Source organism: Giraffa tippelskirchi, chromosome 12 (genome assembly GCF_054371585.1).
Source record: "Giraffa tippelskirchi isolate mGirTip1 chromosome 12, T2T-mGirTip1v1.2.pri, whole genome shotgun sequence".
Classification (NCBI taxonomy): Eukaryota; Metazoa; Chordata; class Mammalia; order Artiodactyla; family Giraffidae; genus Giraffa; species Giraffa tippelskirchi.
In genome coordinates, this window is record NC_137286.1 from 26,717,914 (window position 1) to 26,736,401 (window position 18,488).

General features: G+C 33.4%; 1 protein-coding gene across 7 annotated transcripts in view; it reads left to right on the top strand.

Moving 5' to 3' along the window:
* Positions 1-18,488, top strand: part of STRN3 (striatin 3) — a 106,761-nt gene that overhangs the window by 53,946 nt on the left and 34,327 nt on the right. For 3 of the 7 annotated variants that reach the window (XM_081548042.1, XM_081548046.1, XM_081548043.1), the window contains exons 5-8: positions 2,467-2,640; positions 10,869-10,998; positions 12,195-12,336; positions 17,755-17,865. In XM_081548042.1, coding sequence (XP_081404168.1) covers positions 2,467-2,640; positions 10,869-10,998; positions 12,195-12,336; positions 17,755-17,865 — 557 coding nt within the window. Of the gene's footprint in view, positions 1-2,466; positions 2,641-7,823; positions 7,836-10,868; positions 10,999-12,194; positions 12,337-17,754; positions 17,866-18,488 lie in introns of all 7 variants that reach the window. The other 4 variants (XM_081548045.1, XM_081548047.1, XM_081548048.1 and 1 more) reach the window with 2 other exon arrangements.

Genomic DNA, 18,488 nt, shown 5'->3' on the forward strand with positions numbered 1-18,488 from the left:
TCTCCTCTACCAGTGATTGGTTTGATTTTGTTTTTTTCTTGTGGTAGGGTTTTTTTGTTTCTTTTTGTTACTTTGTTAGCTCCTGCTTAGACCCCATGATCCTTTACCCTTTTGCCAGTACCCTTAGCTTTCTTGCTGCCCACTCGTTACCCCTCCTCGTCCCACCAGTCATTTTACTATACCTACCTGCAGGATCTCAGCCCTAGTTCAGTCATACTATCTGTTGCTTCTGTTTCTAATTAATTCTTGGAGAAAAGTCATAGAATTGTGTGACTGCCATTACACATGCATGGTTTCCTGTCCAAACATTTCATAGAGCCTTTGTCCATATCCCTTGTCATCTCTTGCTCCTGTTGCCCTCAGTTTGCCCTCCTAAACTTGCACTGCATCTCAACCCGTTCTTCCTTACTCTCATGAGAGCACCCTAGGTTCTACTTCACTGAAAATACGAAGACTATCAGCTGAGAACTCATCACTTCTTGCTTTTCTTTCTGTAAATGTGTTTAAACCTCATATTTATAATCTCAGTTTCTAATGTTCTCAAAGAAATTTTTATCAATCTGAACTCTTGGTGACTAAAATTCAAGTTTTAATGAAAACAGATTATTATTAGCTAGGGTAGCTAGCTGAGTTAAGGGAAGTGCTGATTAACTACGAGTCAGGAACACAAGAGCTGGAGCATCACTTGAGGATTTCTCAGGGAGTGGAGCATCCAGGATATGATCTTAAATTCTTTGGCGTTCTCTGTGTATCCGTTTTTTTCTTTTCTCCTGAAAACAACTTCTCTCCAGATGACAGAGGATCCCTTGTTTTATTCAGAATACTTTCTGAGGATTAAATTTGTCTTCACTTGATTGAATAACTACCAAGTCAGTTGTTTCTACCTGGTTTAAGATTTTGATGGCCTATTAAGACCACATGGTTAGAATGTGGAGGGTTTTTTTTTTCCCCCAAGAGAGGATCACATTTTTTTTTTAGAAGAGTTAGACGGCTCTAGGGAAAACAGTTACACAGAATTTCTCTCATAAATGCCTAATCCCATTGTCTGGCTTTGTAGTCTGTCTCTTCTTACCTTTCTCTAAAAGTAGTTTATGTGGATAGTCTTCCTTGTTCATTTTTCAGCTAGTTTTCCATTTTCATATTTCCCTGAAGCTTCTATCACAAGCATATTTGAGACCCTTTTCTTCATCTGATCCTTTGGAAATACTTGACATAAACTCATTTCTGTTTGAAACTCAGTTTTTCTTACTTTCATGAAATCACTCTTTGCTGTTTTTTTTTTTTTTACCCTAATTTCTCATAGTCTTTCCTTTAATTTTCCTTTGTGTTTCTCTTACTTTTCCAGCACTTCAGCTGTTTTTGTCCCCAAGCTTTCTGTTTTTATTTATGCTTTTTCTCTGGGTAACTTCATTTAAATTCATGGCTTCAAATATCTCCAAATGCTAATGACTCCCGAATCTGTACACCCAATCCATTCTTTTCTGAGCTTTTGACCTTTCTTATCACTGTACCTAATAAATGTTATCACTTTGATAGATACTACATGATTATTTGATGGGTACTCTGTAAAACCACATTCTGGCCCTTTATTATTCATTTTATTGAGTAGAATCACCATTCAGTCATCTCAGCTAGAAACCTGAAAAATTTACTATTTCTCATCTTAATTTACTGCTATATTTACTTTTGTAGCAAGTTACTTGGATTTTATCTTATTTTTCTCACATTTTTTTCTCTTCTCCAATTTTACTTCTTGCTGGGTTAGTGTCCTAACCAGTCTCCCTGTCTTTAGCTTTCACTTAAAATCTTTTGTTATTTTGTCAGTAATATATAAGGCTTCTTTTTAATATCTTCCCTTAGCCTGTCAAATATCAGTACTTTTGTAAAAAATTTTAAAATTTGTCACACAAGCTCATTCGTTACCCATTATCTATATTTGAGGTCTCATAGTAGGTCCTTGTTAGGTAACCTGGTTTAGCTAAAAGGGAAAGTTTGAAAACCACAGGTCTATAGGACTGCAATGAGATCTTAGAAGGAGAACTGAACTATCCATTAACCTCTCACTGAGAGCTAAGCTTTCAAGGTGGCCTCTCATTGTTCAGAGGTTTAGTTCTATTCATGTTTTACAACTTTCTGGAAGTTTTTTTGTTTTTTTCTTTTTTGAGTAATATATATGATCGGCTCCTAAAAGCTCTAGGGCTTTTTAGGCTTCGGGATAATTGGCTCTTAATTAGTATTAGCCATCTATATGCTTTCTTAATTAAATTTTGGTTTGTAATCAGCCCTTTAAAAAACAAAAAACAAAAAAAACTGGAACTAGTCTAGAGAAAAAAGGTATTAAGGAAAGGAACAGTATATTTTGAAGTATTATGGATTTTTCTAAAATCCTTTGATGTGATTTTCATTTAACATGTTTGCAGGTATTAACAAATTATGGGATTTAATATTTTTAATTTTCTCTTATAGATATCTTCAGGAAGTAGGTTATACAGATACAATATTAGATGTACGGTCTCAGCGGGTAAGATCATTACTTGGACTGTCCAATTCAGAACCAAATGGATCAGTAGAGACAAAGAATTTAGAACAGATCCTGAATGGAGGTGAATCTCCTAAGCAAAAAGGACAAGAAATCAAAAGGTATGAACTACACTTATTTGTTGTTGCTCAGTCACTGAGTTGTGTCCAACTTTTTGCCACTCCATGAATTGCACTACGCCAGGCTTCACTGTCTCCTGGAGCTTGCTCAAACTCATGTTCATTGTGTCATTGATGCCATCCAACATTCTCATCCTCTGTTGCCCCCTTCTCCTCCTGCCCTCAGTCTTTCCCAGCATCAGAATGTTTTCCACTGAGTCGACTCTTGGCATCAGGTGGCCAAAGTATTGGAGCTTCAGCATCAGTTCTTCCATTGAATATTCAGGGTTGATTTCTTTTAGGAAAGACTGTTTTGATCTCTTTGCTATCCAAGGGACTCTCAAGAGTCTTCTCTAGCACCACAATTCGAAAGCATCAGTTCTTCCGTGCATAGGTTAACATTATTTGTATAATAGGTATTATGAATCTCTAGCTTTTTGTTACTACTGTTTACAATTTTTAAAGCATGCAGAGCATCATCCTTGGTGTTCCAGTAGCTAAATCTCCACGATCTCAATGAAGGGAGCCTTGGGATTGATCCCTAGTCAGGGAACTAGATCCCACATGCCACAACAAAGAGTTTGCATGCTGCAACTAAGACCTGGCGCAGCCAAATAAATAAATAGATGTTTTTAAAAGAAACATGTAAAAATAAAAAAACTTCTGTAAGAAAGAAGCGTGTAAAGTTCAGGTTTAAAATGTTTTTTCCTAAATGGCATCATGGACAAATAAACTTCTTGCTTAGGTACTTTTTAAATTTATATATCTTGAAGTTTTGATGCCAAGAGAATGACTGAAATATCTCTGAAATAGGTGCAAAATTAAAACTTGAGAGTGATTTCATGTAGTTTGGAGTTATTTGAACACCTTGATTTTTAGATTTTTGTTAGAGTGTTTTGAATAAATTTTAATACTACTCTGTGATTAGAATAGTAATGATTGTTCAGTCACTGTTGTGAAAGAAACGAGGCTTTGCATTGTGTTTGGGCTCAGAAAGCTACCAGATATAGTTTAAAATTTTAATGTCTTTATTAAGATACAATTCACCTGCCATAAATTTCACCCATTAAAGGATATAAGTTTAACAGTTTTTAGGGTATTCACAAAGTTATTCAGCCATCACCATGATCTGAGTTTTGAAAATTTTCATTGCTCCTTAAAGAAACCTTGTACTCATTAGCTGCCCCTCCCCATCTTTCCTATATACCTCTCACTCCAGTCCTAGGCAATCTACTTTGTCTCTGTAGATTTGCCTATTCTAGATATTTTATGTAAATGGTTATTTTGTGAGTAGCTACTTTCTGTTAGCATAGTGTTTTTAAAATCCATGTTACAGCATGTGTCAGAATTCATTTCTTTCATTGCCAAGTAATATCTTTTCTGTGGATATATTTTGTGTATCCATTCTTTGTCCAACTGATGGGCTTGTCTGTTGGTTCCACATTTTGGAATAATGTTGCTTTGAACATCAGTCTGGAAATGTGGACATATGTTTTCAGGTCTCTTGGATTTATACCTAGGAGTTGAATTGCTGAGTCATACAATAACTCTGTGTTTACCTTTTTGATGAATTTCCAAATTCTTTTCCAAAGTGGCTAGACTATTGTACCTTACCACCAGAAATGTATAAGAATTCTGGTTTCTCTACATTCTCATCAACACGTCTACCAGATATACTTTTGATTACAGTACAGATTTGATAATGCAAGTAGTCAAGCAAGTGGAACTTTTTTCATTTTCTACCATTAGATATTACCTTGAATTTCATAGGTCGGAAAGACAAAGAAAAGGAGAATGGAAAAAATAAAACAAGTTCTTGTAGAGCTTAAGAAAATAATATGTACAGTTTATAAACTAGCATTACTTCATACCTTAGCTATATATCGTGACATTATGTTGATAACTTTCCGATTAACATAAGCCTTTAGTTTTGGGATTTTATTTCTGAGAAGTAAGGTCTAAACTAAAAACAATTTGACATCTAATACAGAGTCCTTATTTTCTTTACTCTGGATTTCAGGAATCAGAGTTTTCATAGCATATGAGAAAAAGCAAGGATGTTACTATGTGTTTTAAAAACTAAATTTGTCAGTTACCCAGGCTAAGTGGTTAATAGGATTTATAAATACTTGAGGGGAATGCAGTTTACTGTATCACACCTGACTCTGAATTAGAGATCCGTAGCAGACTGTATCTTCTCCTTATAAAGCTTCTTACCTTTATAAGATTAATAGTTTTTGTTTTTTGTTTTCTGTTGTGGTAAAAAGCACATAACATGAGATCTACCTTAAAATTTTTTAAGTGCACAGTGCAGTATTGTTAACTATGTAAGCACAGTATTGTAGGGCACTTTTCTAGAAGCTTTTCATCTTGCATGACTGAAACTCCATCCTCAGTGAATAGTGACTCCCTATTTCCTCCTCTCCCTAGTATCTGGGAACCACCATTTCACTTTGTTTCTGTGAGTGACTACTTTAAGTTTGTAAGTGGAAACACACAGTATTTATCTTTCTGTGCCTGGCTTATTTCACTTAGCATGATGTCACTCATGTTGTATCATATGACAAGATTTTCTTTTTTTTTTTTTTTTTTAATTGTTCTGCTCTCAGTAAGGATTTTATTTATTTATTTTTAAAAATCATTTATTTACAGTTTTCTTTAATTGTTGGATAATTGTTTTACAATGTTGGTTTCATTTCTGCCAAGGATTTTCTTTTTTATGTCTAAATAATAATTTGTTGACTGTATTTACCACATTTTTCTTGTCCATTTATCTGTCCACAGACTTTTAGATAGTAATTGTTTTTAATCAAGGCCAATTGCCTTCTTAATGAGTATACTTGTATTAGGTTGGTGCAAAAATAATTGTTATTTTGGACTGTGAATTTTAAATTACTATAACTAGGCTCAAACACATCTTTAGTAATCAAAATAGAAACCATTACACTCAACACATTTTTGTCAATGAGAAACAAGGTTGTTTAGTCCTATAGCTTAAAAATCTGTGTTTGGGGATTCAACAAACTATTGGAAAGCAATTTTCTGTATCCAGGTTGTGGAAGTGTTTTCCCTGCAAAAAGTTGTCAAGATGCTTGAAGAAGTGGTAGTCGGTAGTTGGTAGTGGTAGTCAAGAGGTCAAGTGAATGTGGCAAATGAGGTAAAACTTCATAGCCCAGTTCAACTTTTGAAACGTTGGTTGTGCAATATGCAGTAAGGTGTTGTGGAGAAGAATCGGGCCCTTTCTGTTGACCAGTGTCAGCTACGGACATTGAAGTTTACTGTGTATCACATTAATTTGCTGGGCAGACTTCTCAGATGTAATGATTTCGCTAGGATTCAGAAAGCTGTAGTGGATCAGACCTGTAGCAGACCACCAGACAGTGACCATGACCTTTTTTTGGTGCAAGTTTGGCTTTGGTAAGTGGTTAAGAGCTTCTTCTCAGTCCACGCACTTGAGCTGGTTGTTGCCTGTTGTCGTATAAAATCCACTTTTGTTGCAAGTCACAATCCGATCAGGAAATGATTCATTTTGAGTAGAATAAGAGAAGACAACACTTCAAAAGGATGATTTTTTTGATTTCTAGTCAGCTCATGAGGCACCCATTTAATCGAGCTTTTTTACCTGTTTAGTTCAGTTCAGTCACTTAGTCGTGTCCAACTCTTTGCAACCCCATGAATCACAGCACACCAGGCCTCCCTGTCCATCACCAACTCCCGCAGTTTACCCAAACTCACGTCCATCAAGTCGGTGATGCCATCCAGCCATCTCATCCTCTGTCGTCCCCTTCTCCTCGTGCCCCCAGTCCTTCCCAGCATCCGGGTCTTTTCCAATGAGTCAACTCTTCGCATGAGGTGGCCAAAGTATTGGAGTTTCAGCTTCAACATCAGTCCTTCCAATGAACACCCAGGACTGATCTCCTTTAGGATGGACTGGTTGGATCTCCTTGCAATCTAAGAGACTCTCAAGAGTCTTCTCCAACACCACAGTTGAAAAGCATCAATTCTTCGGCGCTCAGCTTTCTTCATAGTCCAACTCTCACATCCATACATGATGCCGAACGACCATAGAATGGTCGGCGTTGATTTCTTTAGCAGGTCTTTGTGTAGTTTAAGAGAATCAGCTTTGATGCTCTCAGTTGGTCATTGTCAACTTCTGATGGCTGGCCACTACTCCTCTCATCTTCAAGGCTCTCGTCTCCTTGTAAAACTTCTTGAACCACTGCTGCACTGTACATTTGTTATCAGTTCCTGGGCCGAATGCATTGTTGATGTTGTGAGTTGTCTCCGCTGTTTTATGGCCTATTTGAATAAGAAAATTGCTCAAATTTGCTTTTTTGTCTTAACATTATTCCCATAGTCTAAAATAAATAAAAAACAGCATTTTATAAGTCATTAGCAAAAATGCTCATTAAAATGATGTAAAACATAACCACATTTATTTAAGGATGTATTCTAGTATCAAATGGCAAATTTCAGTAGTGCAAAAACTGCAATTATGTTTGTACCAGCCTAATATATTGCAAGTCTGTATTAATGTAGGTGTGTATGGTTCATCTAGGATCAGGGCCTTTGAAAATTCTAAAAAATATGATCTAATATATTGATAGAGATACCAACAAATAGATATCTATCATATTCTTACTTATAACAGTAAAAATTTGAACTAGTCTTCATGTTCAACAGTAGAAAAATGATAAATTGTAGGTCATATTGTTAGAAATAGTACAATCTGATTTACCTTTCAGCCTCTAGTAGTTGCTCTCTCTTTTACTCGGACTAAATCTTGTCATACTTGTGGGGTCCTTCATGTCTAGAAAATGCACTGACTCCTTTTTACCCTTTTACTTACCAGCCTTACTCTTGACTTCACTCTATTTTCCCTTCTTCTGGATATATAATTTTAAAAATTCTGTTGATCATCTTTTTAGAATGAAAAAGGATAGTAAACAGATAGTTGGCAAAGAAAAAATATATAAAATTTCAGATGTAGATGTCCACTTAAGCATGGTGAATTAAAGAGACGTTTTACTTTCGTGCCTTATGGATCCTCTAAGATGTTTGTTAAAGACTTTTTAAAGATACAGTAACACATAAGAGCAATAAACTGAGTTCATAGGAAGAATGAGAGGATATACTGTCCATCAGATAGGGAGAACTTAATAATGGAATCTGGAAAGAAAAAAAAGAAGCCAATTCACGTCCCAAAATGCCAGTAAAATTACAAAAGCTAAGGAATTAGCAGTATCAGGTACATCTGAAGTCAGATTTAGAGGGAGTTATTAATAGAGAATTAGTTTCAAGTTTAGGTAAGAGGCAAGTTTCAAATTTATGAAAGAACTTCAAACTCCCTCTTTTTTAAATTTATACATTTAAATTAATTGGTATTTTAATTGAAGGATAATTGCTTTCCAGAATTTCGTTTTCTGTCAAACCTCAGCATGAATCAGCCATAGGTATACATATACTCCCTCCCTCCTGAACCTCCCTCTCACCTCCCACCCCATCCCACCCCTCTAGGTTGATAGAGAGCCCCTGTTTGAGTTTCCTGAGACGTACAGCAAATTCCCATCAGACTCCCTCTTTTGTCCTGTGTAGCCATTTGAAAACCCCTCCCCTATCCCAAAGAATGGTGGTATGTTTTCGGGTGAATTCTGATTTCTGACAGATTCCAGTGATTTCTGATTTCTTAAGAAGTCAGGCACCTGTAGGGTGAGCTACTACGTTGAAGACAGGAGGATGATCTGAAAAGATCTAGCTAAGCAGTGAGATCTCTTGTTTTCTTCTGCTTGGCTTCTGGTATGTTGGCAGCTGATCTTAAATCCCTTCCAGGCAGAAGTATGATCTATTCATGGTAGAGAAGACTTTCTGATACTGACAGTTGGGATCTGCCAATGAAATGTTTGGGTTTCTGCCCTTTTACACAGACATGAAGCTAGCTACTTGACAAGCCTCACCCATGTACACAGTATATCCAGTTAGCTTTTCTGTGCTTCACTGTTACATGCTAACGGTTAAGGAAAGACTTTGATGTGAAAATTGGAGACCGAAGGAACCAAAGGAGCTCAGAGAAGATTTTCAAAAGTTTACTCTTCTATAAGCACTGAGAAAAATAATACATCCATAAAACAATAAAATGCTATTTTATAAGGTTTTATGAGAAGTCAAAAATCTTAAAGTGTGATTTTAATAATTTTTATGTAGAACTTGGATGATAAGATTAAAAGACTCTCCCAGAAAAGAGCAAAGGGGAAAAAAAGAAAGTAGGAGTGAAAAGATAGGAAAATGTAAAGATGGGTCCCAGAGGGCTAACATCTGAATAGGAGTGTCAGAAAGAGAGAACAGGTAAAATGGTGTAGAAAAGATTATTAAAGTAGTAATTTTTAAAGATTTATGGAATATATTTACAGAATGTATTTCCAAGCATGTTTGTTTCCACATTGAAAGAGTTTTTCCTGGTTACACTATAAAATTAATTTAAAAAAATCCATACAAAGGTCATCATCATGAATGCTAAAAAGAAACATCTCAAGAGTAACAGCATATTAGCTTGCAAGTGGGGCAAAGTCTCAGACCCTTCACAGTCCCTGGTTGCTCTAATTTCCATTTTCCTAAAGACTAATGATGTTGAGCATCTGTGTATACCATACACATGTCTTTTTTTACCAAAATTTTTTGAATAATCTCCCCATGCTCATTGTTTTTTTGATACTATTAAGATTTGTGTTCTGTATATAGTCCTTCATTAAATGTGTGATTTGCAAATACATTTTCCCAATCTGTAGACTTTTCTTTAAATTATCTTAGCAGTGTCTTTTAAAGAGCAAGGGTTTTTAATTTTGGAATGATTGATCAGTTATTTCTTTTATTGATTGTGCTCTCTTTGTCTTTTTAAAGTCTTGTGCTTGTATTGCTGTGATCAAATACAATTTTAAAAACCTAAAACATGAGTTCTCATTTTAGAGACAGAAATTCATATCCAAGAAATGACAGTACTTAATTTATCAAAGTTCAGAACAAAACTGTGATGTCTTAAATTTTATGATTCTTAAATTTTTCTGTCATTGATGTGCTGATTTTGTCAAATATTTTCTTTGCCTTTCATTTAATTCCCCAGTATTGAGACATATTATTGATATTGAGCTGAAAAGTATGTGTTTTGTTATTATGGTAGTTTTTTGTTTGTTCTTACAGATTTGCATTTGGGAAAAAAAGTATCTTTCTACATTCAGTTTTTATACAGGTCCTTGAACCATGTACTGGATTAGGCACAGTATAGTAGACCTATTAAGACCTTATATCAAAGTGTGATTAAAAACTAGTCTGAATTGTATTATATCCTTAATTTAGGCAAATAGAACCAGTCAGGGAGATGGAGGGGAAACCTAACTTTTAGACTATTATTCTTTTTGTTACCATGTACTATTCGTATTGATCAGGATATTTGAGATCATCTAGTTTAATTCCCACAGGTAAAGAAATTGAAGCCACAGTGTTTAAATGACATGGCCAAATTTAGGCAGCTAGTCAGTGGAAGAATTGAGACTTTCATTGTGAGAGACTATGTTCAGCTGAAGCTTTCGCTGTTCTGTTGCAGCCTCTGTTTTTAAACATTTAAACAACTATCCGAAAACTGGTTTTTGTACATAGATGAGGAATTCAGATTATAGTTTTAAAATGACTTAATAAATAGATTAAAATAGATTATGACTGTTAATCTATTGTAAGAGTGGCTCTGAAACACTTGAAAGTATTTCTTTAGTATATTAATAATCCTGTTTTGTAGGTAAGAAAAATCTGTGAAAAGGATTGGAATGTTCTGTATCTGTTTTACCGTTACTTTAAATCTGAGTAGCCTTATAAATTAAACTTCAGTTTTAGTCCTTAAACATTTGAGCCACATTGTAAAAGGTTGTAAAGCTAAAAGAAATGGTGAATTCAAGTTGCTTAATCACTTTATTTTGAGAAATAATACTACATTTGAGTGCCTAGTAACTATAGGGTTTTTACTTTGATGCTGTAATTACTTAAACTATTATTGTTATAGAAACTTAACATCTTTAACTGTAGAACATAAGTGATCTTTCATTTTTGGGTAGAATATTTAGATAATACATTATAAGTAAGTTTTAATTTGAATCTATCTACTACCTTCAAGTACTGTTTAGAAATAGGAGATGGAAAGAAATATTTTTCATTGGAATATTTTAATTCATCTTTTTCCTCTCTTACAGGACTTCTGGTGATGTTCTTGAGACATTCAATTTCTTAGAAAATGCTGATGACAGCGACGAAGAAGAGGAAAATGACATGATTGAAGGCATCCCAGAAGGAAAAGACAAACATCGGATAAATAAACACAAAGTAAGAATTCTCTTTTCTTATTAACTACAATGTATTTAGTCATGTGTATGGAATAGAAAATTTCAAAGTGTCTTAAGTTACACTGGAAGTTATTGATTTTTTATTATGCCATTTGAAAGCTTTTTATATAGTTCTTATTGAATTACCCTACATATAGTAAAAATTATTATCTACTGTATTATTAACTAATTGGCAAAAAAGGTCTGTTTTTATGGGGACTAGTCCACTGTTTTGGAACTTTTTTGAAAAAAAAAAAACTATCCTATCACAATTAAGAATCACTGCTGTAGAGTATCTCTTGAGGTACAGTAAAGAAGTGATAAGTTGTAACTAATGTGGGTTGATACTCCCACCCTGGGTGAGGGAATAAACTAAGAATTGTAAAAGTTTGTGTCAACACTCTTCACTCTTTGTCAAGGATTAATGAAAGTTTTCTTTTGCTTATAACCTGGGAAGCACATTGATGTATTTTAGTGTTGATACAGATTAGTCATAAGAGCAAAAATAGGTTAGATGATCCATGTGTGAATTATCATAGTAGTGTACAGTATTTCAACTGTGGTTTTGAATTCCATTGTAGTTCTTTCGGATTTTACAGTAATGTGGGGAAAATTCCAGTGTTCCTCAAAAGCTTCCACTCCATAAAAGCAGTTTTCAGCCTTTCTGCCACATACTCAATATGTGAAACATAGGTGAATAGAGATTTTGATTTTTTTTTTTTGGTTGTTTTTGTTCTTAGAAGCATTACTATAAATAGCACAGCTATTGACTTGCATTAATGTCCTTATTAACTATGCCATATCCTTATAAGTTATGGACTACAGGTGCAGTTCTGAGTGAATGAGGTCAGTTCCACACAACATACTGGAATGTAAGTGACTGCACAGGTCTTTAATAGAGTTACCTGTAAATCTTTTGTAATTAGAGACGTTCTTTGTGAGGATCATCATACTTGAAGATCAAGATTTTAACCATTCTTACTGCCACATTACTTGCATCACACTTTGGAGCACTATTGACAACCATTTATCTAGGATATAATTTGAGATTGTTGAACTCTCTGGAAAATCTTAAGATTTTTGTTTCTAAATAACCTAAAAATGGGAGTGCAAAAGTAAAGATAATTGTGTGAAAACATAAAGGATACCTTTACAAATTAGCATAAAGGTAATTCTTGGCTTGTGTTCCCTTTACAGATAGGTAATGAAGGTTTAGCTGCTGACCTAACTGATGATCCTGATACTGAGGAAGCACTGAAAGAATTTGATTTTTTAGTAACTGCTGAAGATGGTGAAGGAGCTGGAGAAGCACGAAGTTCAGGGGATGGCACAGAATGGGGTAAGGTGATAAAGAAATATGGGGGTGGGAAAACATCTAGGCCTTAAAGATGTATTTTATTAAATATTGTATATGGAATGTGTGTATCTGAATGTATGTTGGCAGTTAAACTGAGAGCAAAGAGAAAAGTGGTGTTCAATAATTTCAGAGTATTTTGCATCAGTTTATTTAGATTTGGTGGCTAAACTGTTTAATATATGGCTTTTGGTGGATTTTGAGTTTTGAAATTTGTCTTGATTTAAAATTGAAACATTCAGTTGATTTAGAAATCCAGTTCCTTTCTTCTTAGCAGATTTTTTTTAAAAGCATGTACACAGTTTTAAACACTCCCATGATTTAATTTGGTAATGGATTTGGGTTTCAAGAAGGTGACTCTCTTCGGTATGCCTCTATGTTACACCTGATCAGATAATACCATACAGGCATACCGAAAAGAGTCATCTTCTTGAAACCCAGATCCTTTGGGTTGCAAATTCTCAGACATGACTGAGCTCGCATACACACAGTAAAGCTGTTAATTCTTAATAATAGCTCTGTAATTAAGAAGATTTATTGAAACTATTAAACTTTATTACATACAACATTCACTGTACAAATGTGTTAAGAGCCTAGCCTTTGGAAGTAATATCTTCTGCTAATAATAATCCAGCTATAACTAAAAGGGTTAAAACAATTCTGTTTATACAGCATTTAAAAAGCCCATTAGAAAGTAAAATAAAAAGTTACAAAGTATTTTAAGATAATAGCTGAGGTCCAGTATGATGTTTCAATTAAAAATGTTCATTCTGTACTTATGGCTGATTTCACATTGTATGGCAAAAACCATAACATGGTTAAACAATTATCCTCAATTAAAAATAAATTTTAAAAACATGTTAATAGTAGACACACCAGAAAAAAAGTTCATTCAGTCAATATTTAATACCAGTGTGTACCTGGTAGGGAGAACTCAGCTTTATTGAAGAAGGGTACTAAGTATTTTAATGCATATTTCACATGAATACCAAAATCGCTTAGTTACTAGCAAGAGGAATTATCACTAGATTTTTAAAAACTACTTTGGTGACAGGGAGACACACTTCAGTTTATAAAAATGCCTCATGTATATATTTAAGCTGAATATTGCTAATAGCACGAGAGACAGAACCTAAGAGATAACATTTATTGACTGTCCTAATACAAATTGAGTACTTAAAAGGTCTAGATTTTGTTATCAGCATTCTCATTGTTTATGATTCTCAAGCGTGATTTTTCAGATCTTAACTTCTCCTAAGTGGAAGGAGAGGAGGCCTATTAATTGAAAATTTAAAAAAAAAAATTTTCCACAATTGTCTTCTAGACTTTGAATATACATTTTTTGTACTTATTCTTTGAAAATTGCTAAGTTATAGAAGTTTACCCTTCTTAAGAATTAGTCTTGCTCAAGAGGACAGTAAAAATACCTAATTTTCTTACTTTCCTGTGCAACCTATCAATGTTGGAAATACCTTATTTTTTTCCAATAGTTTCTAAAGTACTATTTATTTTTTCTAGATTTCAAAATAATTATAGAAATATATTTAAATTATATGAATATTTAATTATCTTATAATTCATTTGTTTGTTTTTTTTGAAAGTTTAGAACCCACAGATACATGTATGGAAGAAAATCAAAAATCATCAATAACACTGCTATGTAGAGAAAACCATGATTAATATTTATATCTATCTGTCTGTATTTAACAGGATTTTGCTGTGTGCTGGTTTATAACCCACACTTCCACTTATTATTGTTCTGTGACATCATTTCTAATAAGTGCATAATATTCTGTCATTATGTTCGATTATCTGGGCACTGCTGCTGCTCATTTAGATTATTAAAGGGAGAAAAAAGATCAAAAGCAGTTTTCAAACATTTGTATAGCTAAATCTTGGCACATTTCCATTTCTGTTCTCTTCACCTAAAATTACTGAAAGTTTAACTATCGATCAGAAGAATATATAAAAATTTCAGGAATTTAATTTGCATAAAATGGCATTACTTCTATCATAAAAAGTGTGCAGTTGATTGGTCCTTCTGTCCAAAAACTTTTGACTGTAGAAGAGTTTCAAGAGAGGACCTAATTAGTGAATGACGACTGTCAATACTTTTATTTACTTTTGCTATTAATATTTGAGAGTGACCTGAATCTTTTTGTGTAATGGAAGTAACCAACAAAGTCTTTTCCCTTACAGACAAGTCTAAAGTATCTTTAAAGCATTTTAAGTTCTTAAGAAGGAAAGGACTCAAAAAAAAAAAAAAAAAGAAGGAAAGGACTCTGTTAAGAACAAAATGATTCCAGTAGTTTCTTTCCCTAAGAAATGAAAACTGTCACAGGATCTATGCAGTGTTTTTTATAAAGGATCTATGCAGCGTTTTTGAATTTCTAATTTTTACTCAATAGTTGTCATATTCAGTTTTTTTTCCAAAGCAAAGAGGCTGAAATACAAATACAAGTATCCCTTTATATTTATTTACTTAAAATTTGAGTTTACTTACAAATGGGAAAGTGATTTTCAGATTTAAGTTACTGGGTAAAGGACAGATTTTTTTTTTTTTTTTTTTCTTTCTTAATAGTGTGTCATAATAAAACATCCCTGTATTCACCCACATTGGATAATGTGTGTTATTTTTATTTTGTATACTAGCAAAGTACTCAGATATCTCTGATTTTGAATTCTTTTATTCTATGAAACCAGTCCTTTTTAGAAAGCTTTTAGATCTTTTTTGTCTGTCAGGGTAGTCTGGGTTTAATTTTAATAGTTCTTAATTCTTGGCATAATCAAAAATATTGGTGAGCATTTCTAATTTTGCTAAACGTTTTAAAGATGTTTAGTTATTGTCTGCTACACTTTGAAACTATGGTCTGTAGAATTTATAGGACTACAAAATACTGACTGTTTAAATGGATAAAGTACTAAATATTTGAATAAAATTGGTTTCAAGTTTATGGTACATTAACTACTTAATGTACCTACTTAATTAATTAATGTAACTACTTAATTCCTTTGCTTTGTTAGTTAGAATCACCACAATAGAATTTTAGGCTTTTGTGGTTTTGAGTTGTCAAGGATCAATTTTTTTGTGTATATTTGTATTTTCTTATTAAAAAAAAAGTTCCCGTAACTTATTCAACCTCATTTCTTGGTATTTTTTCCCCCTAGATTTTTTTAAAACAGCATTAATATGTAGAAGATTATGCTGCCTCTTCCTTTTTGCTCTTAACTATTTCTTATAAGCAATATCAAATCAGCTGTTACTTATCAGGCAAGTTTCAGGATGTTTGTGCACATATGCATTCACCAGCCTGTTCTCTGCACTGCCTTAAGTTTACCTTTGTTTTCTAGATTCAAGGTTATCTTGCAAGTAATATTTCTTTTTTTCTTAAGCTTATCCTTTTTTATTCCCTTTGCTTTCTCACTTCACTACCCTTTGCTACTCCAGTTAGAGCATTCACAGCTTTACTTTTTATACAGAGGTCTTTTAAAAAACTCCTGTTTAATTTCATGCGTCAAGTTTATACCACTGAAGTTTTTTGTTGTCGTTTCTATGAGGTTAACAAAATTTGCTCCAAATGTGTCAGTTTGCCCCTTTTAAAAATAAGAATCACTAGCTTTATTAAGATGAGCACAAAGCAATTAATTCTTTAGATCACATTTTTCTTAGCATATTAGATAAATTGACAGAACAGTTCTTGATATAACATTGTTTTCAGGAAATGCATGAGTAGAGTACAGGAAAAGTGAATTTTCTCTTTAAATCAGTATTACAACAGTATTACAGTTTGCAGATTTTATAATCATATGTGTAAATTTCAGGCTTTGATAACCTAATTCAAGTTGGCATATTCAAGTTTTGAGTTTAGCTTTTTACACACTAACTACCTAAGATCATAGTATCATAAGGTAGAACATGATGGCTGTTATAGTAGGAAAAACTCCAGGTACAGAAAATTGAGTTTCTGTGTACCCTTTTTTTTCCCCCTAAGAGGCTTGCAGAATCTTAATTCTGACCAGGAATCAAACTTCACAGGCAGTGAAAACGCAAAGTCCTAACCACTGAACCGCCAAGGAATTCCCGTGTGTACCAGTTAAATATGAGGATCTTTTATGTTTGCTACAAATAACTGTCTATAAGGAAAAAGGATGTTTCTTATGTCCACCATACATTGAGGCCTATGGAGTTTATAACACTTACAAGCCAGAAATATAATAAGTTATAAAAAATTGTGAAAATATATTTTCTCTAAAATCTCCCTTTTATATCAGTCTTCTTGATTGACTTAGCTTACGTGTTTTGGTATAATTTTTATTTAGTAACAGAGTTATGTAAACTAACTTTTCATTGATCTTTAACAGAATGTTAAACTTCCAAATAACAGCTTTAAACTTAAAAAGTAACAGTTTAAAACTTAAAAGATGGAAAAGCCTTTAATATCTAAAATAATTCAAATAGACATTTTTGTTTTGCTTTTTTTTTAATGCTGTTTTCCTCTAGTATTCTATAGGGTAAATTTTTTATAGGCACAAGTATTTACTTAAAACAAATATGGATTTGTTTATTCAGCTAAAATAGCTAAAGTACCATCTGTAACAGATGTACAGCAATGTATGTTTTCACTTCTCCATGGTTATCACTGCTTTTATCTTACCTTAAAAATATCAACTCTTAAAAAGTTCTTCAGTGGAATTTGAGGGTTTGTTTTTGTTTGTTTTTGTTTTTTTGCTAATCTTAGTTGTAGACCAATGGAAGAAGGTAATGAGATGTTGAACTACTTGGATGGGGTGGGGGCAGAGGTGGGATTCTCTGAATGCTTTGTATGGATTATTTGAGATGTATTTTGGAATTACATGTATGTATTATATTGGACTAGAATGCCTCTCCATTAGTACAGTTATCTTGTGCATGCAGAATCAATGTGACAGAAGGTGCATGAATATATTCTTCAATAAAACAGCACTGACCTTTCCAGCTTGCACTTTTATGAGTAGTTCGCATGTAATTCATTCATTTGCTTTTATGATGCTGGCTGAATAATTTTTTATTAACATTTTTATAAAGATGCAGTGATCTATTTTTTGTAACATTAGATTTCTAATGTCAGTCCATTGTAAAAATATCAGTTACCACAAGAATAATAACCTTCAAATTTGTAATTCATAGAAATGAAGCACCATTTAACTATTGTTTGTAGTACTAATGTTTAGAAACTTATGAGATGATGGGCTTTCAGAGTTTGACTTGTAAATACCAAAACTGAGACTGCACCTTTAAAGTACTTTAAGTATATACTGTCAGTACATTTATATTATGATTATCTAAAGCTATAACAGTTTATTGCCAACAGCTTGCATTGCCAACTGCTGATTTTTTTTCTTTTAATAATATGCTGCATGTAGATAAAGATGACCTCTCCCCAACTACTGAGGTTTGGGATGTAGACCAGGGACTAATAAGTAAACTGAAGGAACAGTACAAGAAGGAACGAAAGGGGAAGAAAGGGGTGAAGAGTAAGTGCAGATTCTATTATAATTTTTGTGTTCCAATCTTTGAGAGAAAAAAAAATCTTCAATTCTGATTTTTTTGTCTTTAACTTCTTTATGTTTCATACAAGGGGCAACTAACTTTAAACTTTGTCTGTTGTATATTTGAAATTTATTTGAATATAATTTAGGAGGTATTATGGGAAAATCAAGTGGGATATTATTTTAAATACGTGGATAAGGATAAAGGAAAGATTTTAAGATTTTTGTTATTTTAAACTTTTGTTTGTTTGCAAACAAGTTTGCAAACTCTAAGGAATATTGGCCTTTGGATGAAAAATAGTAGAAATTTGTTTAAAAGAAAGAGAGTATAAATTTCTCTATTTTTGATAGAGTATTAGTGCTGTAACTAGGTCTTATCCAGGTTACATTTCTTAGTTTCTTAGAATTCTGAAATACAGTGAATGGGAAAGCCCTTTCCATAGTTTGTACTTTCTACTCTTAAGCCAACCACAAACAATAACAGTAGCAAAAGAAAAAAAGCTCTCCTAGGTAGTAGTTTTTTGGCTACTGTGGTAGAGTAAGGTCAGGGGAGTAAGGTAGTGGTGGCAGTAGGGTTTGTTTCATTAATCGCTAAGTAGCTTTGGGTG